At 43.5% G+C, this 22,767-nt stretch overlaps 1 protein-coding gene across 2 annotated transcripts in view; it reads left to right on the forward strand.

The window, feature by feature from the left end:
* Window positions 1-22,767, forward strand: part of LOC115480055 (WD repeat-containing protein 62-like) — a 250,748-nt gene that overhangs the window by 65,688 nt on the left and 162,293 nt on the right. For both annotated transcript variants that reach the window (XM_030218472.1, XM_030218473.1), the window contains exons 9-10: window positions 21,273-21,462; window positions 22,479-22,616. In XM_030218472.1, coding sequence (XP_030074332.1) covers window positions 21,273-21,462; window positions 22,479-22,616 — 328 coding nt within the window. The remainder of the gene's footprint in view (window positions 1-21,272; window positions 21,463-22,478; window positions 22,617-22,767) is intronic.

Genomic DNA, 22,767 nt, shown 5'->3' on the forward strand with positions numbered 1-22,767 from the left:
TTCACTTAGTGTATTATGGGTGAGAGGGAGAGTTAAAACCTACAGGGCATCTGCTGTTGTGTTCATCCAATTCTGTTATATAGCTGAGATTGAATCTGTTAAAGAAGCATGACAACAGACACCATACAGCCATCTATGTAGACTAAGTTTTACAGGCCTTTCCCTCAGAGATCCACAGTGCTCATCCTTTGTTTTATTGAGTTCTGATACTGTTCTTGTTTTCACAATCTCTACTAGGAGGCTGGACCAAGCATCTACTACCCTATCTGTAAAGAAATATTTCCTTCGATAATTTCTGAGTCTTCACCCTTTTTAACTCACCCTTTTAAACTCTCAACCTTTGACCCCTCATTTCAGAGTCTCCTTGGCCTTACTTTTGTGTCTTTATACCTTGGAGGTATTTAAATGTCTCTAGTATCCCCCTTTCCAATTTGTCCTCTGGGATGTATTTTTCTCTATCCCCATATACAGTATTCATTCTCCAGAATTGTACATTGTACTCCAAATGAGGGCACAATTTCCATTTTTTTAAAAACTCCGGGCTATTCCTCTCCTTATATAGTCAAGAATACTTTTGAGTTTCCAGGTGCCTTTTCTATCTGTTTGGCTATCTTAGGATGATTAGATCCTTTAATCACCCCCAAGTCTTGCTCTTTTGTGGACAGAAGTAATTCACCCCCTATACTGTACTGCTCCCTTGGGTTTTTTCAGCTCAGATGCTTGACTCGGCATTTTTATTAAATTTTAGCTGCTGAAAAAACTAAACTTCTATGGTTTGGTCTCTTCTGTGGATCCTCCTTGTAAGCTTTTAATTCAGAATAAAGAATTTATACTGGTCACATCTTAGTTCCGGGGGTCATTCTGGACCTATGTCTCTGACATCTCAGATTAAACATTATAGCATGAGACGATATCAACACATAAGAAAATATTTTGTACAAGAACATTTTTGACTAGTCACGCAGGCAACAATTTTGTCATAATTAGAGTATTGTAATCTGTGTTTCGGCTTGTACAGCTTCCTTGATGAAGCGACTGCAGCAGTTTTGAAATGTGGCGGCTAAATTGATTTTTGGCTTGTGCAGGTTTGACAGAGCTGTAAATGTTGGTAGTCAACTTGCACTGGCTTTCCTGTTCAGGAACAATGTTGTTTTAAAAAATGTACCATGATTTTTAGACTCTTATGTGGACAAGCACCAGGGTATCTAATTTTTTGGTGTTTGAAGAATCTCTCGAGCTTTAATTGTCCTTTAGTTAAGACAAAATTCAAGATATTATACTGCCACGTTCTGTTATCAAGCAGCACAATGTTGGAATGCTCTCCCTTTATGTATAAAGTCTGAGGCTTATGTAAAGTTTAGGAAATTAGTACACCTTGTTTTATTTCAAAAGTTTTGATGACATTTTTTGTTATTAATTAATTTTACTTGTTATGTATTTCCTTGAAATAGCTAGCTTTCTTGTTTTGTAATTCACGCTGAGCTATTTTGGTTTGGTTTGCAGTGGTGAATATAAGTATTTTTTTATATTTTATTGCTAAATTATAGACTTCTTCAAGCTTTGCTAAATCCCTCCTCATGCTATCTATATCATTAGGCGTGTTTACCCTAGTGCAGATTTTGTGGGTATCTTCAGAAAGGCAAACCTTACCAGAAAGTTGGTCTGCAATATTGCTCACAAAAATGTTAAGAGCTGGAACAAGGACTGATCCCTGTAGTGCACCATTGGTTACCTCCATTTCCTCGGAGCCAGCCCCACTTACTACTACCCTTTTTTCATATTTTACTCAACCAGTTTCTATGTTTCAACATTTTTTATTGATGACATAGCAAAAAAGGATATCAACAATCCCGCAGAAACAAGGAGAGCATAGTGCAAAATCAATCCTGCTAGATCAGTGCAACGAACATATCACATCATCAACATTTTAAGTTTCTTCCCCCTCCAAACATCCACTTGGAATAGACATGTAACAGCACTTTCAACATATACAGTCCGCTTATACGATCACAATGATTAATAACCAGAAGGACATAAACAGCTCGACCACCTCTGTCCAACACTTGCCGGTGATCTGGCTGCTGGATAAATATACGGCCCAGCAGGAAGCCTTGTTCCTTATAGCCTCCCATGCTCCGGACATACCAGACTTACGGACCAACAATGCTGGAGATGGTTCTCCAGAAAGCGATCGATATAATCACTGTGCTCATACCACAATGTTGAGCCCCAAAGGGGACCCTTCCACAAGGACCCCCGTTCCCCACAGAATCCCCCCCTCCGCCTACCTCCCTCCCCTTACTCAACCACTTTCTAATCTAGTTGTATTAGGGCCCAAACGAGCATTCAGTTTGTTTAAATTGCTTATGTGGAACTGTCAAGGGCTTTGGTAAAATCTAAGTGGCACCCAGTCATAATAGCCAGAAAACAAACCAGAAACACAAGGAGATGCTCAGAATGCATTAGATTTCAGCTCCTGACATGTTACCTCCTTCAGGCCTTTGTTATGCATGCATTAAAAAAACATTTTGCATAACACAATATTGATGCATCTAACATTTTAGGCTTACTTACACCAGTTATAAAGCTGGCATAAGTGTGAGCACCTAAGTGCAGCAGGGACACGCGTATTCACTAACTGTATATCATGCTGAAGGTTCGCTCCGGTTGCCTAAGTTTGACCAGATGGAAATCGATCTTAAACTGAGCTGAAATCAGGCAGAACTTGATCGGATACCTCTGAGACAAGGTGACATAGGATGAGGAATCACTTTAATACCTGTTGATGACAATTGTTCCCCATGGGACAAACTCACCCGTAAGTGGAGTGCAGCAACATCTGGTAGAGTCTGGTACAGTCTTACACATATTTCCAAGGGCACCCAGCCTTACTGACCATTATTGGCAAGTTACTGTGCCTCTTCGTGCCTAGACTTCATTCCCGTGTGCGAGCTGGTAGCTGAGCTTTGGAGACCACTCTGACAAATAGTTACCCTGGCTGGGGTTTGCGGGCGGACATGCTTGTTGCTGCTGAGGCCTTTTGCCGACCGAGGCTTTCACCTTTACCCTGCTAGACGGGTCGTTGTAGATGGTTGACCTACTATTTAGGAAAACACCGGCAGATCGATTGTCAAGGCGGTGTAGCGAGTGAAACTCCGAGGGCATCGCTGTAAGCCCAACCGTTAAGACAGCCGTTGAGACCTGCAGTACCGTTAAACCTGCAGAATGGGTCGCTGTGGTTGGTTGATCCTACCCTCTAGGAATTTACCGGCGGTTCGGCCGATTGGCGAGGTGGTGCACCGAGTGAAACTTCAAAGGAGTCGCTGCAAGCTCTGCAGCCCAACCGTTAAGAAAAAGTGCGAACGAGTGGCACGGAGGTCGCTGGTGATGCGAGGCTGTCCCATAAAGTGAGAAACCTTCGGAGAGAATTGTACCGGCAGTTCAGCTGCCTGCCAAGGCAGAATAACCAGAGGATTACAAAAGTCGTCGCTGAAAGGTATGCAACACAACCATTAAGAGGATAAGGACGAACGAGTGGACGGAGGTTACTGGAGACAGTCTCTAATGGCATGGAATACTTCGGCGTTGCCAAGAAAAGAAATTCAATACAAAGACCATCTGGGTGATATATAATTTGATGGTTAAGCTTACAACACAGTGCTTTTCCCAACTGTTCTACTTCAAACTCCGTGCCTCTTACACCATTATTCCTGCAACTTCATCTCATCCTTTCATCTCATCCTTATATTAAAAATACAGCATTAATACAGACAGCACCTAACTTCTATTTATCTCATATTGTCATTATATTTATTCCTGTAATATTCTGCAATAAACGATGTTAATGCCTTGTTGAGGGTTAATTAGATTTACTACTACTACTACTATTTAGCATTTCTATAGTGCTACAAGGCGTACGCAGCGCTGCACAAACATAGAAGAAAGACAGTTCCTGCTCAAAGAGGCAATTGTTTCTTTAGTACCACGTTTTGACCTCGTGGCAACCATCTTGAGATATAGCACAACCTAAGTACTTTAACGTCTACCGTTTCCTTCTAAGGACAATAACATTTGCATCCTTCTATAAATTACTTTAATCTGTGCCACTAGCACTAGCCCTTATCACCAGTGTTAACCAGCATTATTTAGCACTGTCTCATTCTGGAGTATGATCTGAATTAATGCGAATTATGTATATTTGAAGTTGTCATTTGCTTCAATTGTAGACATCTGTGTCTAGTTGATGCCATCCCTGGTATTTAATTGCAAACTGGCATCATTTAACACCCTGGAATCTAATTTGCAATTATTGCTGATTATTGCTCTTTTGAGCAGGGACTGTCTCTTTGTATCAGATGTTCAGCGCTGCGTGCGTCTGGTAGCGCTATACAAATGCTAATAATATTAATATTATATGCTCTAACTGTAGAAAATAGTGTTTAGCAGTTGTAATCTTGAAATAGTTTTGCTATTAATTACTGCATTTCTCAACACCATTAATAACCTTTAATTGTGTTACAAACATTACCTCCACTAGGAAATTAATCCAGGCTAAAAGCCCACCTCTTTAACGTTGCTTTTGACTCCTAACCACTACTCACTTGCCCTGCCCCCTTTTTATCCCCACCTCTCTTTAATTCCCTTACCTCTTAGTTGTCTGTCTGTTTGTCCTATTTAGATTGTGAGCTCTTTGAGCAGGGACTGTCTTTTTCATGTCTGGTGTACAGTGCTGCGTTATGCTTGTAGCGCTATAGAAGTGATAAGTAGTAGTAGGAAATTAATTGGCACTATAGTTCACTATTTCCATTTTATAATTTAAATTGCTATGCTGATTGTGCATATCTAAAATCGTCTCCATCTTAAAGATTGAAATTGCAGTTGATGATTGTGTCAATCTAAAACTGTCATACACTCTATGTAGATAGCTGAATTCAGTTGATGCTCTTATCAGACAGTTTTGTCATCAACTTATTACATTTGAACTAACCACATATTCTGTTCTCCATAAAGATTTTCCTAAAAATTCTAATCGTTATTCATTCACTTGCTCTTATCCATGCAACATCCAAAACCTTACCTTCGGACTTCAACATCATTCCAGTTTGTCACTACCACAAAAGGACACCCAAGATAATTCCTTTATCATGGATTATTGATAACTATAAAGACTCCTCAACACTCAACCAATCATCACTAAAAACAGCCGTTGTCTCAACTAAAGCAGAAGATAACTTAAACTTCACAACATCAAAAACGTTAAAAACAACTAAAACCAAGGTAAAAAATACTAGTCAAATTTAATATTCGTCCATCATCTCATATAACTAATCCTTACCTACCCGTTCGTGTGGGATATATTAATGCCAGATCAGTGGTAAATAAATAAAGCTGAAATTGTCACTGACTGGATTAAGTTTGACAATCTTGACCTACTTTTTATTACTGAAAAATGGATTCGTGACTTTAAGGACCCCATCATACTTGATCTCTGCCCCCCTGGACACAAAATCTTACACTGGCCTAGAAAAGAAAAAATTGGAGGAGGCATAGCATTAATTCTTAGATCTAACTTCTCATCTGATCCCATCTCCGAAAGCTCTACCCTGGAACTTGAAATTGCTTCAATAAAACTTCACTGCCCCTCACTCTGTGACCATTTAACTTGTATTCTATTTTACAGACCCCCTCATAACTGGACTCACAACAACACTACCTTTATAGACTTTTTATCAAACTCATGTATCAACAGTTCTAACATAATTTTACTTGGTAACTTGAATTTACATCTAGAAGACTCCAAGTTTACCCATACTCAAGAATATATGGATCTCCTTGACCTATGCGACTTTTATACCTCCATTACAACCTACCCACATAAAGGGTCATTCACTAGATGTTATTTCTTATAAATTCTCTACCGACCTTAACTTTATTATATCTAATATTGACTGGTCTCCTACACCTTGGTCCGACCATTATAAAGCTTTTATAACCTTACAATGGCGAAAAAAAGAGCCAGTCCAGATCACGTGACCCTAAAATAATCTTCACCAGAGGACGGATTGATAGTAATAATTTCTGGCAACACATCTATACTAATAACTGGTCGATACAACGTAACTCAGACCTCTTTCTTACCTTGTGGGATTATTAGATGTAAAATGATCCTAGATGAAATTGCTCCTCACCGTGGTTCAATGACGTATTGAAAAACTTGAAGTAAAAAACCAGAAAACTTGAAAAAACATGGAGCAAATCAAAGAATAACGTTATCTTCAATGCATGGAAACAGTCACAAAAGACCTACAAATATGCCATCAAGCGCGCCAAAAGAGACTATTATACACAAAAAATTACTAACTCGGGTGCAGACACAAAAAAACAATTTCAAATTATAAAAACTCTACTTAACACAGAACCAGTAACATCACCTTCAAACTGCCCTTCTGCTGACCAGCTAGCTAAATACTTCAGTGAAAAAATAATTAATCTTTGTAAATCAATTTCCATTGATAATGTCACTGTCGACACCTTTCTTGATGAACTGGACCCTGGATCATTTGAAGTACCAGTTGACAGATATTGGACTAATTTTACCCCCTTACCAATGAAGAAGTTACTAAGACCATCTTTAAACTCTCCAGGTCTTACTGCCAACTTGTTCCTTGTCCCAGCTATCTTTTGAAAGACGCCCCTTCATGCTTTATATCTGATCTCACCGTCCGCTTGAACTTTCTGCTACATTGATGCTCTTTCCCCACCAGTTATGGCAATATTTTACTTACACCCATACCCAACCCCCCCCCCCCCCCCCCAAAAAAAAAAAAAAAAAATTGCAAACGATATCACCAGCTATCGTCCAATTGCCTCCATCCCTTTAATCACAAAATTGATGGAAAACAGAGTGACCAGGCAACTCAACGGTTATATTCAGAAGTTTTGTATCCTGCACGAATCATAGTCGGGCTTCCGTTCGGCTGATAATACTGAAACGGTCCTTCTTACCTTAATATCCAAATTCAAACAAGAAATAGCACTTGGAAACCATATCCTCCTCCTTCAATTTGACCTGTCCAGCGCTTTTGACATGGTTGATCATACTATCCTAACCAAACTTCTGGACAAACTTGGAATTGGTGGCAACATCATAAACTGGATAAAAAGTTTTATTACTACAAGATCTTACCAAGTCAAGGGGACCTCTAACTTTTCATCCCCATGGTCACCTGAATACTACTACTACTACTACTATTTAGCATTTCTATAGCGCTACAAGGCATACGCAGCGCTGTACAAACATAGAAGAAAGACAGTCCCTGCTCAAAGAGCTTACAATCTAATAGACAAAAAATAAATAAAGTAAGCAAATCAAATCAATTAATGTGAACGGGAAGGAAGAGAGGAGGGTAGGTGGAGGCGAGTGGTTACAAGTGGTTACGAGTCAAAAGCAATGTTAAAGAGGTGGGTTTTCAGTCTAGATTTAAAGGTGGCCAAGGATGGGGCAAGACGTAGGGGCTCAGGAAGTTTATTCCAGGCGTAGGGTGCAGCGAGATAGAAGGCGCGAAGTCTGGAGTTGGCAGTAGTGGAGAAGGGAACAGATAAGAAGGATTTATCCATGGAGCGGAGTGCACGGGAAGGGGTGTAGGGAAGGACGAGTGTGGAGAGATACTGGGGAGCAGCAGAGTGAATACATTTATAGGTTAGTAGAAGAAGTTTGAACAGGATGCGAAAACGGATAGGGAGCCAGTGAAGGGTCTTGAGGAGAGGGGTAGTATGAGTAAAGCGACCCTGGCGGAAGATGAGACGGGCAGCAGAGTTTTGAACCGACTGGAGAGGGGAGAGGTGACTAAGTGGGAGGCCAGCAAGAAGCAGATTGCAGTAGTCTAAACGAGAGGTGACAAGGGTGTGGATGAGGGTTTTGGTAGAGTGCTCGGAAAGAAAGGGGCGGATTTTACGGATGTTGTAAAGAAAGAAACGACAGGTCTTGGCGGTCTGCTGGATATGAGCAGAGAAGGAGAGAGAAGAGTCAAAGATGACCCCAAGGTTTCGAGCTGAGGAGACAGGGAGAATGAGAGAGCCATCAACAGAAATAGAAAACGGGGGGAGCGGGGAGGTGGGTTTGGGGGGGAAAATGAGAAGCTCGGTTTTGGTCATATTTAATTTCAGGTGGCGTTGAGACATCCAGGCAGCAATGTCAGACAAGCACGCTGAAACTTTGGTTTGGATGCAAGGTGAGATATCAGGGGTAGAAAGGTAGATTTGGGAGTCATCAGCATAGAGGTGGTAGGAAAAGCCATGGGATGAGATTAATGAACCAAGGGAAGAAGTGTAGATAGAAAAGAGGAGGGGACCAAGAACAGAACCCTGAGGTACACCGACAGGCAGAGGGATAGAAGTAGAAGAGGATCCACCAGAGTGAACACTAAAGGTGCGGAGGGAGAGGTAGGAAGAGAACCAGGAAAGGACAGAGCCCTGGAATCCAAGTGAGGACAGGGTATCGAGAAGTATGCTGTGATCGACAGTGTCAAAAGCAGCGGAAAGATCAAGAAGAATGAGGATGGAATATTGACCTCTGGATTTAGCCAGTAATAGGTCATTGGAGACTTTAGTAAGCGCAGTTTCAGTTGAGTGGAGAGGGCGAAAACCAGATTGTAATGGGTCAAGAATAGCATGTGAGGAGAGAAAATCAAGGCAGCGGCGGTGAACAGCACGCTCAAGTAATTTGGAGAGAAAGGAAGGAGGGAGATGGGTCGGTAATTAGAGGGACAAGTAGGGTCAAGTGAAGGCTTCTTAAGGAGAGGTGTGACCACAGCATGTTTAAAGGAAGCAGGGACAGTCGCAGTGGAAAGTGAGAGGTTGAGAATGTGACAGATAAAAGGAATAAGAGTAGGAGAGATGGCATTAAGAAGGTGGGTGGGAATGGGATCAGAGGAACAGGTGGTACATTTTGAGGAAGAAAGGAGAAGTGTAGTTTCCTCAATAGTAACTTCAGGAAAGGAGGAAAGGGAATGAGGGGAAGGAGAGAGAGGGGAACGGACTAGTGGAGGGAGAGCTGGTGAGGTAGAGAAAGCAAGGTTTATCTTTTGAACCTTGTTGTGAAAGAATTCAGCAAGGGTCTGAGGAGATAATGAAGGGGGAGTTGGGGGAGGGGGCACCTTGAGGAGAGAGTTCAATGTGGTGAAGAGAAGTCGAGGATTAGAGCCAAGAGAGTTGGTCAGTTGGATATAATAATCCTGTTTGGCACGTAAAAGAGCAGATTGGAAGGAGGTCAGCATGAACTTAAAGTGTAAGAAATCAGCAAGGGCCCGAGATTTCCGCCAGAGGCGTTCGGCGGAGCGGGTACAAGAACGTAGGTAGCGGATATTAGAAGTCAGCCAAGGTTGGGGTTTTGTACGCCTTACAGGGCGGGTCATCAAAGGTGCAAGAGTGTCTAAGGCAGAGGATAGAGTATTGTTGTAAGAAGAAACAGCCTCGTTGACAGACGTGGATGGTGCCACAGTAGAGAGGAGGTTTGAAACATGGGAGGATAGAGATGAAGGGTCAATGTCGTGAAGATTCCTAGATAAATTAGATAGGATAGGACGGGACTGGGAGGGAGGAGATTTAAGTGTGAAAGTTATAAGATGGTGATCAGAGAGGGGAAGATCGGAGGCAAGGAAACTAGAGGGTGAACAGTTGGAGGAGAAGATGAGATCAAGACAGTGACCATTTTGATGAGTGGGGGAGGTGGAGCATAGTTGGAGATTAAAGGACGACGTTAAAGCGAGTAACTTGGAAATATAAGAGTTGGAAGGATCATTAGCAGGAATATTAAAGTCACCAAGGATGAGAGAGGGGGAGGAAGGATCATGGAAGAAGGCAAGCCAGGCATCAAAGTCACTGAGAAAGGATGAAAGGGACTTATCAGGGGGACGATAAATGACCGCTATTCGAAGAGGCAGAGGAGAGAAAAGGCGGATAGAGTGGACTTCAAAGGAGGAAAAACAGTGAGATTGAGGTGGAAGAAGGGGTTGAAATCTGGAGGAGGGAGAGAGAAGTAGTCCAACACCGCCCCCACGGCCAGCAGAGCGAGGAGTATGTGAAAATAGATAACCGCCATGGCACAGGGCTGCGACTGAAGCAGAGTCATCAGGGCAGAGCCAGGTTTCTGTTATGGCGAGCAGATGGAGGTGACGCGAGATAAAGAGGTCCTGGATATAGGGGAGTTTGTTACAGATAGAGCGGGCATTCCATAGGGCGCAAGAGAAGGGCAGAGAAGAGGAGGGGAGTAGAGGAATAGAGATGAGGTTAGAGAGGTCACGGTGAGATCTGTAGAGTTTGGATAATAGTTGGTGAGGAGGGCCAGGATTGGGATTGATGTCACCAGCTGCGAGTAAGAGAAGGAGTAAAAGAGAGCGGAGGAGAGTAGTACTTTTTAATCTCATGATGATTCCCCTGCCTAGGTTGCTAGCAAAGCTTGGACTTAATCCCTTCATCTATGCTGACGACATCACCATATTTATCCCCTTTAAATCCAATTTATCTGAAATCTCAGATAAAATTCCTACTGGCATGACCACACTGACCTCTTGGGCTAACGCCTTCAAGATGAAATTAAAGAGAAAACACAATGTCCAGTTCTTTCATCCCAATACTCTTCACCTCTCCTGGCTACTCTTAGCACCCCAGATGTTAAACTATCCATATCAGATAGCCTGAAAATACTTGGAGTAATAATTGATAAACATTTATCATTTGAAAACCATGCTAAATCCGTCACTAAAAAAATGTTTAGCATGATGTGGATTATGAAAAGATTAAGATCTTATCTTCCCTTGAACACCTTCTGGAACTTAGTACAATCAACAGTACTTATACACGCAGACTACTGCAACAGTGTTTTCCTAGGATGCAAGACCATAATCCTCAAGAGGCTTCAGACTATGCAAAACATGGCAGCCAGACTAATTTTTTTGCAAGTCAAGATTCGACAGTGCAACACCTCTTAGAGAGAAGCTTCATTGGCTCCCCATCAGAGAGAGAATAAATTTTAAATCTGTACTATGATCCACAGGATTATATATGGAGAATCCCCCAATTACATGAACAACCTTATTGACCTCCCAACCAGAAATAGATAGTCGTCTCGTACCCATCTGAACTTACACCTCCCCAACTGCAAAAGTATTAAATATAAGACCTCCTATGCATCCAGTTTCCCCTTCTTGGAGCCAGCTTTGGAATGCTTTGCCAAGATCCATTCGAACAATCAAGGACCATCTATCCTTTAGGAAAATGCTCAAGACCCATCTCTTCAAGACAGCCTACCCGCCTGACCTTACTTACCTTTAAACTCTTCCCCCTAACTTCGATCCATGATTTTTTTTACACCTTGACTATATTTTCCAATCTCTTCTTCCTTATCTTCCTACCCATCCTTTGCCCTTTATCTTTTCTCTCCATCCAACATCTTTTCACCCCTCCCAATCACCGTCCCCTTTGCTTTTCCTACCTTGTTTGCCCTGACACGCTCAATTCACTTATTCCTCAAAACCCCACTCTCACTACATTTACTACAGTTCATAGTATTCTCTTTAAAAACTTTGTGATTGTAATTTACTATGTAAGCCACATTGAGCGTGCAATGTGTGGGAAAGCGCTTGGTACAAATGTAATAAATAAATTAGCCCTTACAAAATAGCTCTGACAAAACAGCCTTGTAACAAAATAACCCTTGACATGTCCACGGTAAAGATGATACGTAATGCCGCAGCTGTCCGTAAAAGAAGTTATCACTTGTAGGCAAGCCATATTCTTTTTGCAATTCACAAAATGGTCTGATATGGCCCTCTCTAGTCACCACCTGGAGAAGGTATACAATACTCTTATTTTTCCATCTCCGAAATACAGAGTACATTTGTCCAGATGCAAAAGAGCAATTATCACATATAGATAAGTATGGGGTTATTTTTGGAGAAAAATGGTGCAAGCGACACACCCAGTCCCAAACTGCCTTCGCAGTTGTCAAAATCCCAGAGTGTTTCAAGGAATACGGCATGGGTACGCTTGTGTTATGTAGATAGTTGCTAAAATGTACCCCTGGTGTTAGACTCAACTCCAGGGACGTATTAGTGTAATCACTTGTATGCCTGAACCAATCGTTTATATGCCTCATGCCACACACTACACTCAAGAATCGGATGTTCAGTAACCCCAACCCCCCATATTCCACTGGTATACTCAAGATAGAAATTGGTAATTGTGCTTTTTTCCCTTTCCAGAGGAATTGTTGCAAGTGGCGGTGTAGTAGTCGCTCATCCCCCTTTTTCAAATACAAAGGTATTGTTTGAAATATATATGTCCATCTCGGGGCAATAACCATATTAAATAGCGCAATCCTACTCAATAGGGACACAGGGAGTGCGCCCCAAGCCCGCAAGGTCTGTTTAGTCTCAGTAAGCAGTTTATGCAAATTAAGTTCGTATAACTGGGAAAGATCTACTGGTATGCGCACTCCTAAGTACTTAATAAAATTCGTCTCCCAAGTAAGGGGGAATTTATCTGTCCATCCTTTATGTGGGCCCTTTACTATTTCAAGGGCTACTTTTTTAGATAAATTCAGTTTAATCCTGAGATCTGACCAAAGTGCTCTATTTCCTGTAATAACATTGCCATGGATCTAGGGGGATCTGTCATCGTTATCAATAGGTCATCCGCAAAGGCCAATACTTTTATAGTCTGGCCGGCCATTTGTACTCCTGATATAGCTTCCTGATTCATTAATGTGCGTAGGAGTGGTTCTAATGATATCACAAATAGAGCAGGTGAGAGAGGGGCAACCTTGTCTGGTCCCCCTCATTATGCTAAATTCAGCCTCTTTTATGCCATTAACCAGGACACTCGCTCCAGGTTTGCAGTAGAGAGCTTTAACTGCCTGTGTGAACCAACCCTCAATCCCCATCATCTTCATGGTCTGAAAAAGGTATTCCCATCCCACCCTGTCCGAACGCCTTTTCGGCATCTGCGCTCACTACTACTGAGGGGGTTTCTCTTTCCTGGCAGGACGCCATAGCTAACTGCAAACAGCGGACGTTATGTGTTGCCTGTCTATTTCTAACAAATCCTACCTGTTCAGGACGGATCAACTTAGGTAGGCATTGTGCCAGCCGTTCTGCCAGCATTTCTGCCAATAGTTTGGTATCAACATTTATTAAGGAGATTGGGTTAAAATCCTGTGCCTTATTCAATAATTTCCCCGGTTTAGGGAGTAACGTGATTAGAGCTGAGTTAGCGTATTTTGGGAATGCCCCTGTGGCTATCACCTCCTCGTAGTATTCCAACAATGCCATTTGCGCCTCTAAGGGTAAGGTCTTATAAAATTCCCCGGCATACCCATCAGGACCCGGCGTGGATCGATATTTTAACTTTTTAATTGCCTGTTGTAGGTCCTTTAATGCTAGAGGGGCATTGAGTATAGCGAGGTCTTCTTGGGTTATTGACGGAAGACCCGCCTGTGTTAGATATTCCTTTATCAGTTGCTCATTTGGTGGTTTCCCAGCTGAGTATAATTGAGCAAAAAGTTTAGTAAAAAGTTTTCCAATGTCTTTTTGTGTGACAGTGAGTTTACCACGTTCGTCCCGTAATGCTGCCACCGATCCCCCCCAGTTCTTTATTACTTTAACCAGTAGACGCACCGCCTTATTCCCAAATCTATGTAATTTATTGAGGATCTCAGCTCGTTTTCATGGAGCAGGGTATTAAGAGTGATCTGTATTGTCTTCAGTTGCTGTAGTGTAGTCTGAGTGGGCCTGTGGATGTGAGCACGTTTGGCTCTAAATAACTGCTTTTCCAAATGCAATATAGTCGCCGCTCGGCGTTTCTTTCGCACATTACAATAAGCAATAATGTCCCCTCTAAGAACTGCTTTCGAGGCAGACCAGAATAAAACTGGGTCTGTTTGTGCGTGTTCTTTATTATGAAATGCATAATCTCCCCATTTAGTCAACAAGTACTCTTGGAAGTGGGGGTCCTTGTCTAGATATGCCGGGTACCTCCATCCTGCCCCTCCTACACTGTCACCCGATATCTCCAAATCTAGCCACACCGGGGCATGGTCAGAGATCTCCGGCCCTATACTAGCCTCTCTCACCTGATGGAATATGGTTTGGTCTAAAAAGATGTAATCCAGTCTCGATAACGTGCCGTGGGCCCTAGATCTGTGTGTTAAAGTCATGTTCTCTAGGATGCAATGCCCTCCATACATCTACCAAGTTTAAAGTTTTTACAAACATTTGCAACTCTCCTGCCCTCTGCCCTGAATAGGAATATAGTCATTTTAAAATGTATTAATAATTGAAAAAAATGCAGGATCATATGTGGTGATCTTAAAGTGACCTAACAGGTAGAAAAGGTGATGGTGAAAGCTAGAAGGATGCTTGGGTGCATAGGGAGAGGAATGGCCAGCAGGAAAAAAGAGGTGATAATGCCTCTGTAAGACTCAGATGAGACCTCGTTTAGAATATTGTGTACAATTCTGGAATCTGCATCTTCAAAAATCTATAAACAGGATGGAGTTGTTCCAGAGGGAAACTATTAAAAATGGTCCGTGGTCTTTGTCATAAAGTGTATGGGAATAGACTTAAAGATCTCAATATTCTTTGGAAGAAAGGTGGAAGAGGGGAGATATGATAGTGAGGTTTAAATATCTCTATGGCATAAATGCACAGGAGAGTGTCAATTGAACGGAAGCTCTGTAATGAGTGGCATAGGATGAAGGTGAAAGGGGTCAGACTCAAAAGAGTAACCTGAGGAAATACTTCTTCATGGAAAGGGTGACAATTTCTCAAAACAGCCTCCCAGTAGATGTAGTGGAGACAACAACTGTATCTGAATTCAAGAAAGCTTTGGACAAGTACATAGGATCTCTAAGGGAGAAGAAGATGATAGATGGCACGGAGGGCAGGAGCGTAGCTAGACCTGCCGTTTTGGGTGGACCCCAAGTTAACCAGGGTGGGCCCGTTCCACCCCCACCCCTTTACATACATACAATTATTATAAAAACCTTTCTCTCTGCCCCTGTTATTGTCTTATTTCTCCCCCTCCATCTGTCATCTGCTCCTTCCCCCCCCCCCCTCCTGGTATCTGCCTGTCTCTGAAACTCTGCCCTCCCTGGTCTACCTGCAAGTCATCGCTGGTAGTGAATCCTGTAAGCAACCTGCAGGCTTCCCTCTATTGCGTCCATGCCACTAAACAGGAAGTGACACCATTGAGGGCATGACACAATAGAGGGAAGCCTGTGGGGCTAGTGCAGGTCACTTACAGGAATTCAAATATTCGTGGGATAAACATAAAGGAATCCTGCTCAGAAGGAAGGGATCCCCAGAAGCTTAGCTGGTGGTGGGAGGCAGGGCTGGTGGTTGGGGAGGTGGGGATAGTGCTGGGCAGACTTATACGGTCTGTGCCAGAGCCGGTGGTGGGAGGCGGGGATAGTGCTGGGCAGACTTATACGGTCTGTGCCCTGAAAAAGACAGGTACAAATCAAGGTAAGGTATACACAAAAAATGGCACATGTGAGTTTATCTTGTTGGGCAGACTGGGTGGACCGGGCAGGTCTTTTTCTGCCGTCATCTACTATGTTACTATCAGGCTTATTTTCAAAAGAGATCGCCGGCGATCTTCCGACACAAATCGGGAGATGGCCGGCCATTTCCTAAAACCAGCCAAATCGGTATAATCGAAAGCTGATTTTTGGACACACTCGCCGGCATTCCGTCGCGGAGGCACCTAAACTTCAAGGGGGCGTGTCGGCAGGGTAGTGAAGGCGGGATATGGGCGTGCTTACGAGATGGCCGGCTTCAGCTGATAATGGAAAAAAGAAAACCGGCAATGACGAGCATTTGGCCGGTTTTACTTGGTCTATTTATTTTCACGACCAAGTCTCAAAAAGATGCCCAAACTGACCAGATGACCACCGGAAGGAATCGGGGATGACCTCCCCATACTCCTCCAGTGGTCACCAACCCCCTCCCACCCAAAAAAAACCCAACTTTAAAACATTTCCATTATCGCTGAAAAACAGTCGGCCTTCTCAAACCCGGCGATCTGTGGCATTTGGCCGGCCCCAACTGTATTATCAAAACAAAAGTTGGCCGGCCATCTTTTTCGATAATACGGTTCCGGCCAGCTGTTGCGACGCCGCCAAAATAGATCGCCAGCGATCAATTTCGCCGGCGCCGTTTGATTATGCCCCTCTATGTTACTATGAATTGCTGCAGACAACGACTGAACGGTAGATGGGGGAGGCAGAGACTGACAGTTGCTGTGAGAGAGAGAGAGGAGTGAGGCACTGCCAAAAAGGTGCTTTGGGGGCCACTGGACTAGGTGGGCCTGAGGCAAGAATGGGTGGGCCTGTGCCCATCCAACCCACCCATAGCTATGCCACTGATGGAGGGGCAGACTGGATAGGGCATTTGGTCTTTTTGCCTTGATTTTTCTCTTTCTCTGAATGAACCTTTCCATCGCTTTCTTAATATTGAACCCCACTGGATGCCAGATGATCACTTATTATAACACCAGATCCACAATGACCCCATTCCATGTAGGTTCCATTAACTGCTACTACTACTACTATAAATCACTTCTATAGCGCTACCAGTCGTACACAGCGCTTTACAATTGAACATGAAGAAGAAAGATAGTCCTTGTCAAAAGAGCTTACAATCTAAATCAGGACAAACAGGATCAAAAAGGATAAGGGAAGGACAGACCGAAGGACACATAAGGATACGATAAAAGTTACAAGTCAGGAGTCGAAAGCAGCATCAAACAGGTAGGCCTTTAGCTACTACTACTACTATTTAGCATTTCTATAGCGCTACAAGGCATACGCAGCGCTGCACAAACATAGAAGAAAGACAGTCCCTGCTCAAAGAGCTTACAATCTAATAGACAAAAAATAAATAATGTAAGTAAATCAAATCAATTAATGTGAACGGGAAGGAAGAGAGGAGGGTAGGTGGAGGCGAGTGGTTACAAGTGGTTACGAGTCAAAAGCAATGTTAAAGAGGTGGGCTTTCAGTCTAGATTTAAAGGTGGCCAAGGATGGGGCAAGACGTAGGGGCTCAGGAAGTTTATTTCAGGCGTAGGGTGCAGCGAGACAGAAGGCGCGAAGTCTGGAGTTGGCAGTAGTGGAGAAGGGAACAGATAAGAAGGATTTATCCATGGAGCGGAGTGCACGGGAAGGGGTGTAGGGAAGGACGAGTGTGGAGAGATACTGGGGAGCAGCAGAGTGAATACATTTATAGGTTAGTAGAAGAAGTTTGAACAGGATGCGAAAACGGATAGAGAGCCAGTGAAGGGTCTTGAGGAGAGGGGTAGTATGAGTAAAGCGACCCTGGCGGAAGATGAGACGGGCAGCAGAGTTTTGAACCGACTGGAGAGGGGAGAGGTGACTAAGTGGGAGGCCAGCAAGAAGCAGATTGCAGTAGTCTAAACGAGAGGTGACAAGGGTGTGGATGAGGGTTTTGGTAGAGTGCTCGGAAAGAAAGGGGCGGATTTTACGGATGTTGTAAAGAAAGAAACGACAGGTTTTGGCGGTTTGCTGGATATGAGCAGAGAAGGAGAGAGAAGAGTCAAAGATGACCCCAAGGTTTTGAGCTGAGGAGACAGGGAGAATGAGAGAGCCATCAACAGAAATAGAAAACGGGGGGAGCGGGGAGGTGGGTTTGTGGGGGAAAATGAGAAGCTCGGTTTTGGTCATATTTAATTTCAGGTGGCGTTGAGACATCCAGGCAGTAATGTCAGACAAGCACGCTGAAACTTTGGTTTGGATGCAAGGTGAGATATCAGGGGTAGAAAGGTAGATTTGGGAGTCATCAGCATAGAGATGGTAGGAAAAGCCATGGGATGAGATTAATGAACCAAGGGAAGAAGTGTAGATAGAAAAGAGGAGGGGACCAAGAACAGAACCCTGGGGTACGCCGACAGGCAGAGGGATAGAAGTAGAAGAGGATCCACCAGAGTGAACACTAAAGGTGCGGAGGGAGAGGTAGGAAGAGAACCAGGAAAGGACAGAGCCCTGGAATCCAAGTGAGGACAGGGTATCGAGAAGTATGCTGTGATCGACAGTGTCAAAAGCAGCGGAAAGATCAAGAAGAATGAGGATGGAATATTGACCTCTGGATTTAGCCAGTAATAGGTCATTGGAGACTTTAGTAAGCACAGTTTTGGTTGAGTGGAGAGGGCGAAAACCAGATTGTAATGGGTCAAGAATAGCATGTGAGGAGAGAAAATCAAGGCAGCGGCGGTGAACAGCACGCTCAAGTAATTTGGAGAGAAAAGGAAGGAGGGAGATGGGTCGGTAATTAGAGGGACAAGTAGGGTCAAGTGAAGGCTTCTTAAGGAGAGGTGTGACCACAGCATGTTTAAAGGCAGCAAGGACAGTCGCAGTGGAAAGTGAGAGGTTGAGAATGTGACAGATAAAAGGAATAAGAGTAGGAGAGATGGCATTAAGAAGGTGGGTGGGAATGGGATCAGAGGAACAGGTGGTACATTTTGAGGAAGAAAGGAGAAGTGTAGTTTCCTCAATAGTAACTTCAGGAAAGGAGGAAAGGGAATGAGGGGAAGGAGAGAGAGGGGAACGGACTAGTGGAGGGAGAGCTGGTGAGGTAGAGAAAGCAAGGTGTATCTTTTGAACCTTGTGAAAGAATTCAGCAAGGGTCTGAGGAGATAATGAAGGGGGAGTTGGGGGAGGGGGCACCTTGAGGAGAGAGTTCAATGTGGTGAAGAGAAGTCGAGGATTAGAGCCAAGAGAGTTGGTCAGTTGGATAGCCCGGATTTGAAGGCAGCCAGGGATGGAGCTAGACGTAATGGCTCAGGAAGCCTATTCCAGGCATAAGGTGCAGCGAGATAGAAGGAGCGGAACTGCTGTAATGGTTCTCCCTGTAGAGCAGTGTTTCCCAATCTTCTTGTGGCTGTGACCCATGGTTGTGGTCAGATAAAATTGTGTGATCCCTTGGAGGTGCAAAATAATGATGCACCAATGGAGAGCTCAACTAGGCCATGTCTCCAAAGGCAGGTTTTGTGACCCCATTTGGAGTCAACCCACATTTTGGGAATCTCTGTTGTAGAGTATCCAGGATCTCCTTGCTTCTAGACTACCCCACAGTAGGGATGCCCCAATCACCATCTGACATATTGATCTTAGTACTGTCTCTTTCATAGCTCTATTGTGAATGTCTTTAGTTAAATCTGTGCTTTTTATTTCCTCTTTCCGTATAGGTCTTTTTCTTCTGTCACCTACTATGTAACCCACGGTGCCTCTTCCTTACCCTATAAGTCCTGGAATTCTGTTGCTTTAGTATTATCTTTAGCGTATAGGGCTGTATTCTATAAAAGTTATGCTCCTAAATTTGTAAGCATAATTTATGCTCATAAATTTATGAGCGTAATTTATGCTCCTAAATGTATGCTAAATCTATGAGTGTAATAGACCCTAAATTAGGAGCATAAATTTAGAAGCATATATTACACTTGTAATTTAGGAGCATAAATTTAGAAGCTTAACCTTTATAGAATAAGGTACATAATGCCACTCTTCCTCTCTTTCTTCTTACCCTGTCCTTTCTGAATAGATTATAGCCTGCTATAACTATATCCCGGTCATGGTTCTCTGTGAATCACATCTCCGTGACTGCCACTATCCAATTCAGCCTGTTCTATTGCTGCGGTCCAGCTGGAAGGATTACCCGCGACCCAGCCAGCAGCAAACAGCGACCAAGGAAGGGGGAGGAGTACTCCTTCCCTGCCTAGGAATCGCTGGAGCCTGGCTGCCAAACTAACGAAACAACCGCACACCGACGCACCACCTCCATCATTCGAAAGGCATCCACTCTTTCTTCAACAGAAATGCAAACTAATAATACAAAACAAACAAAGAATACCCGGTTTCTCACGCGGCTGCAGGTAACTCCCCACCCCCTTCCTCTTCCCCTTTTGCCGAAGCAGCCAAGGACGTGCCCAACCATCCCCAGCCTCAGGCAAGCTGTCTCCCACCTCGGGGATTCCCCGAGCACCCGGAAAAAGACGGCGCTGCTTCCCGCAGCGCATAAATGTTCCAGCATTTCCCTGCAGCCGGCCTGAAATGGACCAAACATACCGGATCACCCCCCGACGGCCCGAGACCGTGCTCTTCTCCCGCCAACTTAAAACAACCATCCCCGTCCTCAGGCAAGCCGTCACCCACCTCCAGGATGCCCAGAACCCCAGCCCAATGGAAAAAGATGGTGCTGCTTCCAACAGCACATTTCTCTTCCAGCATTCCCCTACAGCAGCCCTGAAACGGCCAAGAAATACCGACAGACAAAGAACGTGCTCCTCTACCTTCCGCCCATCTAAAACAACACTGCTGCCTCAGCACAACACACAAACAAAAACATGGAAAAAAAAAACACTCAACAAAGGCTGACCCCCCTACAACCACATTTACATTTCACCAACAGAAAGACCCCCCTCCACAAACCTCCTTGACAGACAAAACCACACACACAATACAACAGAAACTAGTTTCAAATACTACAGGCATTAGAATGCACAGCTTTCCAGTGTTGCCCCCCCCCCCCCCCCCCTTCTATAGCATTATTTAATGTTTTACCTAAGGGCTTTCTCCACGCATCCCCAATAAAGTAGTGATGCATTCAAAGCTCCACAACAACAAAGTCAGCACCCCACTGCCTCCATGATAAAAAAAACCCTTAGGTATGAACCCAATCTCTTAGAGTCTCCACGCAAGCAGTGTTGGTTCGTTGGCTCCGCAGCTGTAACCTGATGCTTCTTGGCCATCTCTTAAAGGGGCAAGCAATGTGTAATATGGTAAACACTTGTGCTCTCCCCCCCCCCAAAAAAAAACACAGAAAACCCCTACTGTGGCACCCCTAAGTAGCTATCTACCCCTACCCATAGAGGTGCAGCAACTTCTCATCCATATCTTATAAAATTCCCTGGGTCTAGTGGCAGGCAGAAATGATCCCCAGCACCCCAACCCTTGCTGATGCCATTGGCCCCTAGTGGTTGTCTTATGGTACTACCCAAGGGGACCATCTTTCCATATAAGGGCTTAGGTTAAAAAATAAAAAGGGAAGCAGAAAAAATAGCTATAATTGAGTAAGATAAAGCAACTTATTTTTAATATATATATAATGTAGCTAGGGTGTACTTCTGATGGTGTAAAGTACAAAAGGAGTGTATGTATTGTCTTAATGTGAATGATTGATTATTTTCTCATGTGTTCTATACAGGAATCTTTTTACAAGTAAGATGAATTTGGACTACCCTGATGTGTCAGCAGTGGCTTTTGACTCCTGCCACCAATGGCTGTCTTGTGTTTACAATGACCACAGCCTGTACATCTGGGACATTCAGGATACCAGGAAAGTGGGGAAAGTGTGGTCTGCCCTCTTTCACAGCTCCGGTGTCTGGAATGTAGAGGTATGATGTTACCTTGATTAAACTGGATTAGAAGAAAATAACAGCTTTACTAAGCAAAATGTCTTCTGATCCTGTGCTTCCATCAGCCAGGTTTGAGCAAATGAACCAGCACAAGAACACATCTTTCATTTTATGTAATGAAACATCTTTCCTCAGAAACAGAGAGAAATTAATAATTACTTGCAGTTCAGAAATACTTGAAAAGCTTGGTTATTTTTTTACATACTATGAATCTAGAAGAAGTTTATTTCTAAGAGTTGCTTAAATAATCTGTGATAGGGATTGCATGTTCTCTAGTAATTGTTTCTTTTAGTCATATGTTTACACCACTGTTTGTACATTGACAGACTGATTTGCTATAAACTGCCTGTTGCTTATAGCAAATGGCAGTATATCAGAAAAATAAATATAACTGTCTTCTAGATTTTTTTTTTTCGCTTGGGAAGAAGGGGAGGTAGTGTTTCCTTTACCTTGTTCCAACTTAGAGCAGTAACCCCATCATTCTATAACCTTAGCACTTAAATGTAAGCGCCATTTGCTTGCAAAGATTATAGAATACTAGTGCTTATATGTATGAATGTGCTGGTTGGGTGCTAAGTGGTATTCTACAAACTTAACGCAGGACCTGCATAACGTACAACTGCAAGGGGGCATAGACATGGGCGGGGCATGGCCGGGGCCCACGCTTAGTGCATGACTTACAGTTACATGCCTAAAGTGCAATATTTATGCACTTACTTACATTTGCCTTTCACATGGTGTAGTAGTGCCTTAATGTTGGCATGCAAATTCAGATTTAACACTCTGCTCTAGTATAGAATCAGGGTGCCCAGATGCCATTATAGAATTCGCACTCAGCGCCTTATGGTTTGGTGCCCAAATTTGGGCAACCTTTATAGAATTGCCCTGTAACTGCATTGGATCATGCCCTCCACTCACTTCCCCTCCCCCCTTTTTGTCTCTCTACCTCCTTTTTTCCTCTCCCTCCTCCCCCCCACCCAATTGATGATGTCTAGGTTTATCCTGAGCTCAAGGAAGATGAAGCTTGCTTGCCCCCAGGCTCCTTTCTGACCTGCTCCTCTGATAGCACCATCCGTCTCTGGAACCTGGGCAAGAGCACCATTCCAGCATTCCGAAGGAACATTTATAGTCATGTAAGCATCAAAGCAGTCTGGCATGCTCCAACTGATTCAAGATTTGGGTGTTTAACTTGCCTAAGACTGATCTCCTTGGGTAGTATTACCGAATGAAATGGACATTTATTCAGCTGGTTGGTGGCTATGCGATATGTCAATGTTTGACATT

This window comes from Microcaecilia unicolor, chromosome 11 (genome assembly GCF_901765095.1).
Source record: "Microcaecilia unicolor chromosome 11, aMicUni1.1, whole genome shotgun sequence".
Lineage (NCBI taxonomy): Eukaryota > Metazoa > Chordata > Amphibia > Gymnophiona > Siphonopidae > Microcaecilia > Microcaecilia unicolor.